General features: G+C 37.3%; 1 protein-coding gene across 1 annotated transcript in view; it reads left to right on the top strand.

Annotated features, from left to right (window-relative positions):
* LRP1B (LDL receptor related protein 1B) overlaps nucleotides 1–15,702 on the top strand; it is a 748,625-nt gene that overhangs the window by 546,520 nt on the left and 186,403 nt on the right. Inside the window, exons 13-17 of the mRNA XM_060279545.1 lie at nucleotides 1,251–1,470; nucleotides 3,313–3,502; nucleotides 7,741–7,863; nucleotides 9,010–9,150; nucleotides 15,166–15,291. Of these exons, the coding sequence (XP_060135528.1) occupies nucleotides 1,251–1,470; nucleotides 3,313–3,502; nucleotides 7,741–7,863; nucleotides 9,010–9,150; nucleotides 15,166–15,291 (800 nt within the window). The remainder of the gene's footprint in view (nucleotides 1–1,250; nucleotides 1,471–3,312; nucleotides 3,503–7,740; nucleotides 7,864–9,009; nucleotides 9,151–15,165; nucleotides 15,292–15,702) is intronic.

Below are 15,702 nucleotides of genomic sequence, written 5' to 3'. Positions count from 1 at the left end.
ACACACACACACACACCTGCATCAGAATTTATGAAACATGCATGTTGGACGCTCCCTCGATTCTTCAATAAGACCAAATAATATTTGGTGCCAATTTGTAATAGAATTCAGAAATCTAGAATGCCAAACTTTGTTTTTATCTGTACTGTCATCATGCTATATACCAGTCAGTGGCAACTTATACCTTGATGAATTTGTGTTAGAATTCTGTATTTTCCCTTGCTATAAATAATTAAAAATTGTTGCTTTCCATGTGTGTCTTTCTTAAGATACAACTTTTTTCTTTTGTTTTTTACAAACCAAACCTTCAAGAGTCATCCTCCAAAAGATCATGTTGTGGGTCCTATCCTTTCCTTCCAAACAGCTTTAAGGTTCTTGAGCCTTTGTAGGACCTGAACTTTAGACAGCTGCTTCAGCTTCCAAAGCACCCCTCCCTCCTTTCTATGTTTTTGAGGCTTAATTTTGCCAAAATATTAAACTTAGTTGAATATAATTACAAAATACACCCCTATATGTTTTCAGCGGATTTACTCAGAGTACGACTTACAGGGTATAGAGTATCCTAAACATTTTATTGCAAAATACAGCCCTGTAAGCCATACTCAATGCATTGAAACTGGACTTAAGTCAATGTATTTCAGTGGGTCTATTGTATCTTAATTGCATATCACCCATAGTGTAGAGTGTTTGCCCCTGGTTATAACATAGTAATTTTTGTAAAAAGGGGGATGATTCACAATATTTTATGGAAACAAACAATTTTAATGGGAGTGCTGAGGAATATTCCCAGTTGCAGAACTAATTCACACCTAGTTATTAAATTTCCACAAACTGGGAAAATGGTTAAATTAGTTTGCCTTAGAAATACATATTCTCCAATCGTCACATAATTCATTCCTTTATGGTAAAGACAGTTTGCCGGTTAAGAGAAAGAGATTTCCTAAGCCTAGTGTGATTATGTAAAGTTTGAAGCAGCTCATTAGCACAGCATCAACTTTCCATGTCAATCAATTCAGTTTTGTAATCATATAATTGATTATATTCTCTCAGGTCACATAGGAGTAGCTTTTCTCCCCACCCCCACCCCCCTTGGTGGATTACCTCTGTTACTCATTTATTGCTCTTGAAAGGAAGGAAGGAAGCATTAAGAAGGCTTAAAGTAGAAACCCAAAGGAGCTACTGCATCTCTGTAGAAGGCATTCCGCAATTTGGTTCAAATAATAAATGGATGCTTATTTATCATTTCATAGTTGGATGTATTGGACAGACTGGGAAGAAGATGAAATAGACGATAGCGTGGGACGAATTGAGAAGGCATGGATGGATGGCTACCACCGACAGATTTTTGTTACATCAAGGATGTTGTGGCCAAATGGATTAACTCTGGACTATCAAAACAACGTATTATACTGGTGTGATGCCTATTATGATCACATTGAAAGGATATTTTTGAATGGAACTGACAGAAAGGTGAAAAAATGTGATGCTGTGATGCCCTCAAGCTTTCATTTCACTGAATTATATTGCAACTTTAAATTTTGAGTTTTTTTAATATTATTATTTCTTTCCTTCTAAGGCTGATCTATGTTCATGGGGGGGGGGGACAGACTCCCAGCATAAGGATGACTAAGGTAGTTTAGCTGGCATCCTGATGCAGGGTGCAGCCCATATGTTATTTATTTTCTTTAGAAGAAGCAGAACACAAAGAGACTTTGTTATCTAATACGGTAATCCTGTGTTAATGTGGAGTTGTTTTCTGTACATGGAGATGCAGTACAGTACAAAGGTCTACATTAAAACTAATGGGAGTGCTTTCTCTGACCATCTTAATTGGTCACAGCCAACTATATAAATACTTTTTGTAGCACATGCTGCTTCTCCGACATTGACATTCTCCGACAGTATAGTAGAGTTCACACTTTCATGATCGCTAGTATAGCAGAGTCCATTGTTTTGAACCTAGAAGACAGTGTGGTTGTGCCTGCCTCTCCTAGAACCAGAGAACCATGTTTGCCACCTTGATCTCCTTGGAGGCAAAGAAGGATATGTAAAAATAAATGCATAACATTCTAAAAATACACCTATACCAGCTAGCAGTACACATAGGGTTAATGTAGTGAATATTCACCAATGTTTGTCATTAGGCAGAATCACAGAACCATCAACAGTCAGACAAAACTGCTCCGGTATCCTCACATTTTTAATGTGAAGTGTGAACAATCCTATCAGTGCCTGGCTCCTTGCATTTAATTTCTTCCCAGTTCTGTGGATAGGATGAAAATTCCAGTTAATTACGCAGACATTCTAGAGGACTTTCTGCAAAGGGAAAAACAACAACAACTAAATTGTCCTTTGCTAAAGATTTCTGCAGCTTTCGGTCTGTTCCATCACCAGTGCAAAAAAAAAAAAAGTGTTTCTAGTTGATCAATGAGCACAATTTCTATCCTGATTGCACCCTCAGGTGAAACTGAGAATAAACAGAGATGTCAGTACACCAATAACAATCTTAAAACAGCTAAATAGCTCTTTGGGGCTATTCCCTAGCTAAGAATGTTCTTAAGATTGTTTTAATTTTTATGGAGAATGTTCACACAAACGGTTAATGCAGCACAAAGGAACAATTCCTCCGATACACATTCAAAGCTAGTGAATATTACCCACATCAATCCTAGTATTTGTGACTATATGGTTTATTTTATTTATTTAAAACACATATAAACTGCTTAATTTTTTTTTATAAAAAAAATCCCTAAGTGGTAAACCACATTAAAAAATTTAAATGATAACATTAAAACAAAGGTGCAACATAAAACCAGTAAAACAGTAGTATAAAACTGCATTTAAAACACATTAAATCAGGAACAGAATACAGTATCAGGAAATTTATAAGACATTTGAAGAAACTGATGGCTGCCGCTTCACATATAGCAGAAGGGATGGCATTCCAAAGTATAGGGTCAATACCAGGAAATTGCCCTTTTTATCAACACCCTATGACATTGTGTAAGACGCAGTACCACAATGAGATTATCTAAGACAATTTTGCAAGATGATCTAAGACATCTTTCAGGTCCGTATGAGGCAGCTGGTATTTCAAGTAACATGGCCCTGGGTTGTTCAGGGGATTTGTGTGTTAACGACAAGACCTTGAACATGGCCTGTTTCTGATCAGCTTCTTTATGCTTGGACAAAATTGTTCAAGTTCTGTCTCTGTCTTCCCCCTCCCCTTACCTGTTTTAAGGTGGAATTGTAAAGCTTTTTACTGGTGCAGTGAATTTTAACATCTCTTTAACTAATGTTGATTAATTGTAGGTGGTCTACAGTGGAAAAGAATTAAACCATCCATTTGGACTGTCACACCATAGGAATTATATTTTCTGGACAGATTATATGAATGGCTCTATTTTCCAACTGGATTTGATGACTAGAAACGTGACACTTCTAAGAAGTGAAAGATCACCTCTGTTTGGGCTTCAGATTTATGATCCCCACAAGCAGCAAGGTACTGAAAACAATATTTTCTGTATTTACACTGAGCAGTGCTTTAACATTAATTACAGAAAGGCTACCTTTTTACTACACTGTCTCAACATTTGTCATTAACTTGTAAGGCATTCCAGCAAACATTAGCTACAACTAACTGCCATTAAAATAAATATGACTTAAGTTAGTCATAAATATGATGCATTTCTTTAAATTGAAATGAATTCCAAATGACTTTCTGGATGTCCGTGGATTATGTAGTTGTTACAATTAACTATTTCTTGTATTATTAATCCAACAATTCATTGATCCAGTCAACATACATCAGGGCTATTATTAACTGGAGGAGATGCTCCACTCACTAATTATAGATATTGAGATTTGTTAGGTTTTTGCTCTGACCTTCTCAAAAATATTATTGGATGCTGAACAAATCCTATTGTGGTTTTGATCTGAAGATCTTTCTGTGAAGTTTTTAAGGTCTGCAAATATTTATTTAAAAGGTCTGAAGTTATGTTCATTGTGCTTTGATAACATTTTCATGGCTTTGAAGATGTAGTAGATCTAGCCATTCCCCTATGTAATTTTAAGTCTGATGACCGATAACTCTTTCAGTTCTTTTCCTGTGTAGCAAAAAGTTCAAGGTTAATTTTGAATATGATCAATTTTCTTTGAAAAAGAAAACACTAGAAATTCATAGTGACCTCCATACAATTATTTTTATTCTTCCCCCCTCGGTGGCAGGAGGGCAGCTAGTGTTTGGATTAAGTCTAATCTCCTCCAGTTAGGTAGACAGACTGAAAACAATAAACAATAGATGAAGGGGTCTTTCTCTCAATCCATAAATGACTTCCTTATTTGAGGAGGTACTCTGCATGGATTCTGCAATTGTGAGTTTATCAAAATAAACAAACATCACAGAGAAGAGAGATATAGTGAAAGTCAGAGAGAGAGAGAGAGAGAGAGAGAGAGAGAGAGAGATGGAATTCAGGAACAGAAGGTAGACTGTGCTATCTGCCGTGATTAAGCTCACAAAAATCAAGCATGGATATTAGGAATAGTACATCTGATCATTTGCTCACTTGGAGATTGAGCAGGATATCCTCATGCCATCTCTTCCTCCTTTCCCTTCAGTACCCCAAGGTCCAGATGCTTACTTTAGGATTAGGCATGGGAAGGTGAGGGAAGAGACAGCAGCTCTTCCCCATATCCTGCTAAATACAGCCGTAACACGTGGCTAATAAGTATGGTAAATGTATTATTAGTAGTAGTTATAATCCAAAATTTACAAATCATAAACATCATTATATATAATGTATGTATGTATGTATGTATGTATGTATGTACACGGGTGGCACTGTGATCTAAACCACAGATCCATAGTTTATTAGGTTTTATAGTTTATTTTATTTTATTTGGTCTTCATCTTTCTGGATTTCATTGTGTGTGTTTTATTTTTATTTTTTAACACAGAGAACATTTGTTCAGAAATCCACAAAATACATACATCCAAAAATAAATCATAAGACATTGTGGCAGCCCTGGAAGGGCCCTGGGTATGGGAAATAACCAGGTGCTTGAATATTGGTAGCTTGTCTTCCTTTATACTACCCAGAATGTGTGTGGCGGGGGAGATTTCTCACATTTCAAGGGAGATTTCACCTCAGGCTCTCTTTTAGCTGTGCCACTAGCTAAAATTGTAACGTTCAATTGCGATGTACAATTCTAGCTGGTCTCAAAGACACAGAGAAGCATCACATGGTAATTGATTTGCTATTTGGTAATGGTATAGGGATCTGTTTTGATGAAGAATAATATAGTCTTCATGCACATTCAGTTTGGTTTCCACAGAATCCAAATTGATTCTTTCCATTTACTTTAATGGAAGTAGGATATAAGCCTATGTTGCTAGTTAAGCTTATATAAACTGCTTGTTAAAAATCCATCTACGGCCTAATCAATAATCCCCACTTTTATATCTCCTCCAAGACTTGTAGTAGTAGTTACATGGCTCAATAAACCGAGTGTTGATTTGGATTTAAAATGTATGTATCCAACATTTCAGGTTCTAAACAACCACAACACAAACATGCATAAATTTGATGCCACCTATGAACAGTCTTGAAAAATGGACCCTACATGCCTCTAGTCAGCTTACATTTACAAACCACTTAACAGCTTTTTAAGGCTGTACTGAGGATGACTTGAAGGATGTGTCACATATGAGTTATTTGTGTAGCCATCCAAGTTTTTTTTTTTTTTACTTTAATGGGTTTTCTTGTTAACTAAAATGCAGTTTTGAAATACTTTGCCTTGTTAGTATTGTTGAATGAATCACTTTCAGGATCCCACACACACACATAAACACACAAATACATATATACATTGTCTTAACTAAATATAAGACAATGTCTATGCTGTTTGCCTAAAAACTATAATCTGGCTACTGATATTCTTTATGATTCTAAGGCCTGCAATAAAGTTTAATGCTATGTGGGGACCCAGGTGGCTCTGTGGGTTAAACCACTGAGCCTAGGGCTTGCTGATCAGAAGGTCGGCGGTTCGAATCCCTGTGACGGGGTGAGCTCCCGTTGCTTGGTCCCAGCTCCTGCCAACCTAGCAGTTCGAAAGCACGTCAAAGTGCAAGTAGATAAATAGGAACCGCTACAGCGGGAAGGTAAACGGCGTTTCCATGTGCTGCTCTGGTTTGCCAAAAGCGGCTTTGTCATGCTGGCCACATGACCTGGAAGCTATACGCCGGCTCCCTCGGCCAATAATGCGAGATGAGCGCGCAACCCCAGAGTCGGTCACGACTGGACCAAATGGTCAGGGGTCCCTTTACCTTTACCTTTATGCTGTTTGCCTAAAAACTATAATCTGGCTACTGATATTCTTTATGATTCTAAGGCCTGCAATAAAGTTTAATGCTATGTGGAGCCTATATTTCAACAGTGGTAGTCAGTGATGCATTGAACAATCTAAACCAGGCCTTATTGACACACAGCTTAAAAGCTGAATTGTATTATGGAGCTTGTAAACACCTGAGGTCTCTCTAGTTTGTGTGGTCTGTGGTGTTAATCAGAAAAGATTTTAAGTTTCAAAATGATGAAATGGTATTTCGGTCACATCCATCTGAAGACGTTCAAAATCCTCTGAGGTGTCATGTTGGGCTTACTGAAAGTCCCTTGAAAAACCTGAAATTGTTTGCCTCAAAAAGACTCTCCAAATTTGCTCTAAATTTTCTTTTATGTGGAATTGGAGATGACCTAAGTTTGTGTAAATGTCTAAGGAATTTTTCTAGTTGTGGCAAAACCAACCAGTTCTTTCTTTCTCAGATGTTTTGCAAGAGCTAAAACCTTAACATCCGCATCCAATATAGCTTCAGGCAAAATTCAGCAGTAACACTAGTCAATGCCCTCATCTTATATTATTGTTTCGTAGCTTGACATGCATTTTTATTTTTACAACTTTCAACTGACACCAGTTGCTTTCAGCACAACCCTATATATCTGTCTACTCAGAAATAAGCCACATTGTGTTTGATGGGGCTTACTCCCAGGTAAGTGCTATAGGATTGTAACCTTAAGATGCACTATGCATTTTAAAAGAATCAAAAAGACAGTTCCAGTCTTTCTGACCCACTTTTCCAATGTTTTGTTACTCTGCTGTAAAGGAGAAACTGAACCCAGAATGCAGATTAAGTAGCATCAGCTACTTAATCATCAGTTCAATTGTCCTATATGGAATGGATGGTTATAAGGAATTCCTCTTGGTGAAAATGAATTGAGTGTATGAGGGGAAAAGCTATTATAACACCCCTGCCTGACCATCACTGACACAGGATATTACCAGAATATTTTCAGTATATCAACCCCTCCCTCCCTTGGCATGCCAATGTTCTCAAGCACCAGCATTTTGCCAGTTTTTAAATTGCCAAGTAAGCTTAAATGCACACCGCCAGCACCACACCACATATGTTACCTCAGTTACGATAAAGCAGGAAGGGTGGCTTGAAAATGAAACAAATAAGTTCATTCTAATGTGTAGTGTTTCATTGTAGTCCTATACTTTTAAAAGTAAGAGATAAGACTGTGACCAAATTAGATCATGTTGTACCTTCTGTACCTGCAGGAAACCACATTGATCAAAGCAGTGTGTCTGCTAGATAAAGGCAATTTTCTTCATGGTCTCTGTATATTATACTCTTATAACATGTTGTTTATTTGTCATTAAGGTTGCTTTTTTATTTTATTTCAGGCGACAACGCGTGCCGGGTTAACAATGGAGGATGCAGCACTCTCTGTTTAGCTGTTCCCGGAGGCAGAGTGTGTGCTTGTGCTGATAACCAGCATTTGGAGGCGAACAGTACAAGATGCACAAGTACGATCTTCCTAGAAAGTATCTGAGTTTATCCTAATGTTGCAGGGAGAAAAAAGGAAGCCTGCGAATGTCTGTAAAACTGTAAATGTCTAACTGTAGGGGACTATGCTTTTTCACCAGCAGAACAGAAAAGCACAGAGGTGGTTTTTTTTACTGAGCACAGTGTTCAGTGTTCTAAGGATTTCTGTTCAATGCTTGGGGCTTTAAAGGTAGTCTTGGGGTTGTTTTAAACCTAGACTGAAATTATTCCCCACTTAAATTTTCAGCTTGAAGGCTGCATTCCCTTCTGGCCAGCCTTTTGAAGTGGGTCAGAGGTAGAAGTGGGCAGAGTAAGAAATATAAATGTTCCCCTTGTTGCAGGCAAACACACTCACAGACAGTGTGAATCAGGGCTGGTGATGGGTGTGTCCTGAGAAGAGGGAATGTGGCTAGGGAGATGTATGTCTTGAAGAGAGTCTCAAGGGCTAGATAGAGAGGCTCAGAGGGACACATCCAGCTCCTGGACCCGAGGCTCCCCATCTCTGCTTTAGCACTTAAGGAAGTGGGGTGCTGTTATTATAGTGAAGGATGATGTAGGATCATCCTAAAGCATTGATTAATATTGGAATAATTAGTAGACTGATTCCTAAGCACTTTGTTGCTCTTACATGGCCTCGGTCCAGTATACCTGAAGGAGCGTCTCCACCCCATCGTTCTGCGCAGACACTGAGGTCCGGTGCCGAGGGCCTTCTGGCGGTTCCCTCGTTGCGAAAAGCCAAGTTGCAGGGAACCAGGCAGAGGGCCTTCTCGGTAGTGGCGCCCGCCCTGTGGAACGCCCTCCCACTGGATGTCAAAGAGAAAAACAGCTACCAGATTTTTAGAAGACATCTGAAGGCAGCCCTGTTTAGGGAGGCTTTTAATCTTCAATCAATTATTTTATTCTTCTGTTGGGAGCCGCCCAGAGTGGCTGGGGAGTATAGATAATAAATTATTATTATTATTATTATTATTATTATTATTATTATTATTATTACAGAAAACTCCAGATAGGATTGTTATTTTATGAATATGTAATAATGAGAGCTGAAGGCTGTGAAGTAGAAAGAATATTTAATGCTTGCTATAGACAGCTAATACTGCATATTCTTTATACATTTGTACCCTTAGTTAATTCTGGAGAAGTGCTACCCAGGTTATGCAAACCTGAAGAGTTTCAGTGTCAGAACAGGCGCTGTATCCAAGACCGCTGGCGCTGTGATGGGGATGATGATTGCCTTGATGGCTCTGATGAGCATTCAGAGATTTGCTGTATGTATCTGTGCAAAGTGTGGTCTGTGTTTTTCTCATTAACACTCTCATTACATTTTTTTAAAAAAAAAATCTATGCAAATACGGTATGTAAGTGTCTGAGGGGAATGGAAATGAAGCTGCCATAGCTGACTAATCATTTTGATGTATATATCATTCATTTTTTTTCCTCGGTCTGCATTTGTAGGGAATAGGAACTCTAAAGCATACTGGGAGGGCCCTGCTTCATAACACTGATCATGCTAATGATCCTCACACCCTCTGATGTGTCTGCTTTTGTTCCTCACATGCTACTGCCCCTTGCCCTTGCATGGTTGTTGGGCCAGGAGGTAAACTCTGCTGGAAAAACTGAGGGAAATCAATTTAAATGCCCAGGAGCCAGAATTACTGTGCAGAAGGTCGCTAAACACTTCATTGCTTCTTGGCAATGGTTTCTTGAAGAGTGTCCAAGAAAACAGACATAAGTTTGGAACAAGATGCTGTACAGCTTTTGCTGCCTCGATATATTGTAAAGGAGACATATGGGAACTGAAATGCAGGCAAAAGTGTGATGTCTTAAATGTTTGCCACTACTTTACTACTTAAAAGCCATTGTAAGGATGAAAAATGCTTATGCGACTGGAGGCAACAGCATGTCAGCAATAATTTGCAGCGTCCCTATTTCTTTGTGAATCTTAAAATGCTTCTCAAATGTTCTAGTTCATATTGTAGTCGTTATAGTTATATATGTTTTATTACTTGCCCTTCACCCTAAGGTCCCAGAGTAGGTTGCAACAATTTAAATACATTATTAAAAACAACTTTTGAAACTTCTGATTAAAAATATCACAAATGATATGGTGCGTCCTGAAAATACATATTGCAGATGTCACAGGCCACATGTACCGAGTGGTGCAATCTCATGCAATTATGGGACATCTGGTCCACCTGCATGTAAGCAGAAACATGGTTGGGGGCATTTGGATGAGGAAAACTCAACACAATTGGGTCTACCTCCACCCAGTTGTTTAAAATGTCCCAGGGCGGCTAAATAAATATTAGACCTGATCAGTGTCTGTATGGAAGAGACTGCCTTGCAACGCCATATACTCTAGCTTGGGTTCCATGATGGAAGAGAAATGGAATATAAATGTGCTAAAATAAACAAATTCACACATACCATGAGGGAATAGTGCCAAACAGAAGTTGTTTCCATATCTTGGGTAAAGTGTTACATTCATGTGGGAGAGAACAGGGTGATAGACTGCAGCATGCCAATTTGTCATAGGCAGGAATGCTGGGCGAATTCTGTCTTTGCAGATTCCAGAACAAAGTATGTAGTCTGATCTTTTGGGAGTGAAGTGCAGATCGGAACTGAATTATCCATCACCTTTTCACAGTTTCATGTGCCTCAATGCAATTCTCAGCTCCAAAATGCATCAATTTTTTTAAAAAAATTCTGTATTTTAATATAAAATTTAGATTTTTATGTGTGAACGTTTCCTGAATTTACAGAGATGAGTGAGCATATGAGAAAGTTTCCCGTAATCAAAGTACCCGGCTTAGGGAAATGTGATCACTATGGTATCATTTTAAAAAGGATAAAGGTCTTTATTGGGAGCTATTTATGTGCCTTTTCAGGTTTGAAAGACACATACGTGCTTAAATAATTCTTGTTTCTTTATCTTGAACAGATGAATTTTTGAACACTTTTTTGATCTCTGTAAAAGACATACTTCTAGGCATATATTCTTGCTGTCTGTTCAAGTTGTTCATTTTAAAAATAGCACTTTATAACTTTTCACACTTACTTTTTTAGCAGTGTTTTTCTCTCCAGATGACAAACATTCAATCATTACCAGTAAATTACTATTTGAATGTGCACTTGCAAGCAATTGTTTGGACCAGTAACGGCAGACTTTGCATATAGTAAGGGCACGGCTAAGAGTGCTTGAAGAATAAAGCTTCTGAAGTTCTGATATTAATGGGGCTGAATTGACCCGCATCACTGGGGTCTTATGTGTGGCTCAAAATATAGTCATCCTTCAGGTGTCATACACTTCAATTTTGTGATGATGTTATTGGCTCAAAAAAGTTTTAAAATGCATCTTAAAATTCATATTAGGTATAAAAATACATTTAGAAATGTGCATTTTGAGAGAGAAAATGTGTTCAGAAATGCATACAGTGGTGCCTCGACTTACAAATTTAATCCGTTCCGAAGTCACCTTTGTAGGTCAAAAAATTCGTGAGTCAAAAAACGCCATTGGAAACGCGATTTCCCATAGGAATGCATTGGAAACGGAAAAAATCGTAAGTCAAAGCAACCCTATCTAAAAATTCATAAGTCGAAAAATCCCTATCTAAAACCTCCACGGTTTTCTTTCGGATGTCGAGACATTCCTAAGCGCGCAGCCATTACCCCCATTTGTAAGTCGAAACATTTGGTTGCCGAGTTGTTCGTAAGTCGAGGTACCACTGTATTTTATATGCATTTGTAAACATTTTCAAATATATGTATCTTAATGCCAATTTTTGCTTCTTTTTTAAAATCGAAGATTAATGTGGAAATGAGACTGCATGGACATACAATGAAACAAATGCAAAAGTGATTCAAAGCTATCTATCCCTTAACCATCGCCAAAGAAGCCCTCAGTATGATCTAAGACTAGCGCAGTGCTTTTGGAACACTGTGTGATAGAGAATTTCTGTTTCGAAGTTAGATTTTATGTCTTTGTTCCTTTGCTTTTCACCATCTCCATCCGTGGCTTTTATCTGTTCCCATACTAGTTTTACACTAAGATAAAAGTGAAAATCCAATCTTCTGTTTCTTCTGCTACCAAAAGCCTGATTCTGAGGGCACTTTGCTACTACAGACCAATAATATGTAATACTGCAACCCGTTGATGTCCATATCTATAGATAAGGCAATAATAATAAATTGGCATTTTATGTTGTATTATTAAATCACCAGGGTTTTGGACTAACAGCTTGAGGCTCTCTTCACTCTTTCTGTAGTCTTTGGTTATATCCCTCATTTTCTGCTTATGGAATAGTAATAATAAGCAATGGCTGTGAATACTACTGGCTTCTTGGCCCCTGCACAATCGCACTACAACTGTATGATGTTAACAAGTATTTGATAAGTACAGGAACTGAACAGACCTTTTTTCTTTTTAATAACAGTGGTCATTTTCTTGTAGTGAGAATTGTAGTTCTACTATTAGTTGTTGGCACAATATAAAAGCTTTATATCAAATTTTAATCAGTTTTAGATCTTGACTAATTTAATGCTTAGCACAAGGTACATTTTTATATGCTGCACTTTTTTTTCAGTCCAGTAAAGATTTCCTTTCATCATTTTGGAAGGGTTGCTGAACTGTAGGTGGTTTTTATGACCTCAGAGCCTTAGGCTTTCATCTTACGCTGTTGTGTTTCCTAGGCAAGTTTACTACCATTTGCTACCTATATTGTCTGTGCAAAATCATAGCAATAGGCTTGCAGATACAAAGCCCTTTAGATCATCATTTTGAATCATTCAAAATGTGAGAATGCAAAATGAAACCGATAGGAAGTGTCATTAAAAGCACAGGGCATGATCCAAGCATAAATTAAACACTCCATTTGATTTCAGCAAGAGAGATGCTCTGAGAAATAGTTGGCTCTCATTTAAATATACACAGTGATTAGATGTGGTGGCATATCAATAAACCAGGCGTACAAAGCAAACTACTGCATCTTGCCCTGTGCCCATAACCTAATAGGTCAATTGATTTCCACATCATGTTATGCAGGACCTTGACATAATTTCAGCAGCATAAAAACATACTCGGATACAACAGCGAACAGTCTCTGGAACAAACCTATGAACAATGAAGCTCATATCCTAAACTTGCTTAATAATAATAAAAGCAGCAGAGGTATTAACAATACACAGTCTACCTGTCTGGGCATAATATAGAGAATATATAGTAACAATTCATTTGGTACCACATACAGAGTTGGGTCAAAGGCAGCAAAAGTAATGAGCGTTTGTTATTGCTTAAAATGTTCTGTTTGTTAGTGTTATAAGTGGCTACTATACATACTTAAATGACTCCAAAAGAAGACGGCTGTAGTATAACTAGACAAAGCATGAAAAACTAGTTAAGGGCTTTGGGGCTTTTAAGCATAAGGAACACAGTAGGTTGGTATTAAGTCAGCTCTGGCTCCCTGTGTGTCTTGTTATGGAAGTTTAATACTTCCCTGTGAAACATTATGCCTTTATAAGCTTCCTTCATCCTTTAACTTTTATTGTTCTTGGTTTGAACTGTAAGATGCCTTGTTTTATTGGTTAATAGGCATTGCCCTCAACTACGTTAATTTTATATGTATGGATAGATAATTATTGTGAAGGCATGTAGTAATAAGTTATGGCATTATAAAATATGTAATAAATATGGAAGAATGTACTGAATGGGCATCATAAGCAACATTTCATGCTCATTAACTTTACGGTGGTGGTTTTGTTTGTTTTATTGTAACCATAGCTGACTAGAGAACTTCATGTTAAGCTTTGCACGTTAGCATTTTTGAGTAACAGCAGTGCAATGAATAGCAATTTTAGAGATCAATTCAGTTCTAAGTAGACCCAAACATAAATCAACCACTCCTACTGCCTCAAACACATATCAACAACAAACAAGTAAAATACTATTACTCCAAACGGTAGTTTTTTGTGATGGTCTGTGAGAAAATTAAATAAGCAGATAGAGAAATAAATAAATAAACAAACATATAGCACTGTCTTCAGGTTTTTCAGTATTGGGTAGATTGCTAAAAAACCTTCTCACCTAAAAGAGCCACAATTATGTGTTCAAAGCACAAACAATATTAAACTGCATATCACTTCAGATGAAGTGAAATCATCCCAGTCATGCCATTTCATTGCCCAGGAGTCATGAGATAGTTCTTTTAAGCCTTAAATATTGCTTAAAAGTTAGCAGTGTGCAGCAGCACCCATTAATTTACTGGTTCTGGTGAATGTTGAGGGATGAAGACAAAACAAAACAAAATCCATCTGTAGTTCTGCTCATGAATCCTAGTCCTGATTTTCTGGTACCCATCCCTGGTAAAACCTTATCCCAATTTCTGTCTTGTATTTAGAATTTTGTGTGTGTGTGTGTGAGAGAGAGTGTGTGTGTGTGAGAGAGAGAGAGAGAGAGAGAGAGAAAGTTATGCTTCTTTAAATCCAAATGTTGAATATTCTATTGTAATGTTTGCCAATGTCCAGATCAACAAAACAGAATGGAGTGGGGAAAATCTTTGTTAGGGTTTGTATCCTCCAAATACATTTCATCTGCTGCTGCCTTGTTTTCTGACATGCAGGTACCTTCACCTGTTTAAAACATTTTTGTTTAAGCAGCATTATCGAGACATATAGAAATTGCATATATTTTATCTCTTTCTGGCTATTGATGACTTTCATCATATTTTGAACGTTGCTAAATACCTGGTATTTATTAAACATTTTTATGTTTTTTGTAAATAGCCTTAGACAATCAAGAGGTATATAAGTTTTGCTAAATTAATTAATTAATTTAACATATTTGAGGGATGATTTAGTTTCTGACCTTTGTACATTAAAATTGTTCCTTCCAATTCTGCAGCTTTATTTGTTTATAAGGGTAATTTCAATCCTTAATTCTTTTTTAAAAATTATGAATTATTCTTTTTTGGCAACTGAAACTTTAGGATCCAAAATAAAGAAATGTATGTAGTCTAAAAATGTGAAGATTGCAACATATACACACATATCCCTGGAAAACGGCCCCATTGAGCTAATTTTGGGGGGGAAATTCATTTAACAAAGATAAAACAATGGCTTACAATCATTTAACTTGATGGGACTTACTTCTGGGTAGACATGTATACCATTACACTATATGCCTATCACCCTTTTTGCACCAAATGTGATGTAAAATAAGCCATATTATCAGTGTTTCAGCAGTACTGTGGTTACGTACTTAAGATAAAATGTAGTATTTCTTTCTCCAGTCAATCACAGCTGTCTTGACAATCAGTTTAAGTGCCACAATAACCGTTGCATCCCCAAGAGGTGGCTTTGTGATGGAGCAAATGATTGTGGCAGTGGTGAAGATGAATCAAATGAAACTTGTGCAGGTAAAAAGGAGGGAGGGAAGCCACAACTTTCTTCCTGAGGTGACAAAGTTTTATCTTAATCCTACATTGAATAAATTCTCTGGGCGGAAAATTGCACTGAACCAAACTCTTAGTGATTATCTGATTACTGCAGATTTAAATGAATTGAGATTTTGATGGCAGTAGGTTTGGAATGCCAATGACATTTTACTTATTATTTGTGCCTGGCTGTTCCAAAGTGATTTGGCAGTTAATCTATCCATATGGCTTTACTTGACCATCAGAGCATTATGCTGTTTTGAAAGTAGAAACTTGTCCCTCTTAAACATTTCGTTGGAGTTGAAATTAAGCAGGATGCACTGACAGACATCATGTAAGGTTATTTTTCATCCTGAATCCTGGAGTTATAATTATTTATGTATTTACATATGC

This window comes from Zootoca vivipara, chromosome 1 (genome assembly GCF_963506605.1).
Source record: "Zootoca vivipara chromosome 1, rZooViv1.1, whole genome shotgun sequence".
NCBI lineage: Eukaryota > Metazoa > Chordata > Lepidosauria > Squamata > Lacertidae > Zootoca > Zootoca vivipara.
The sequence above is the reverse complement of the archived record's forward strand: the minus strand, read 5'-3'. Positions and strand labels throughout refer to the sequence as shown.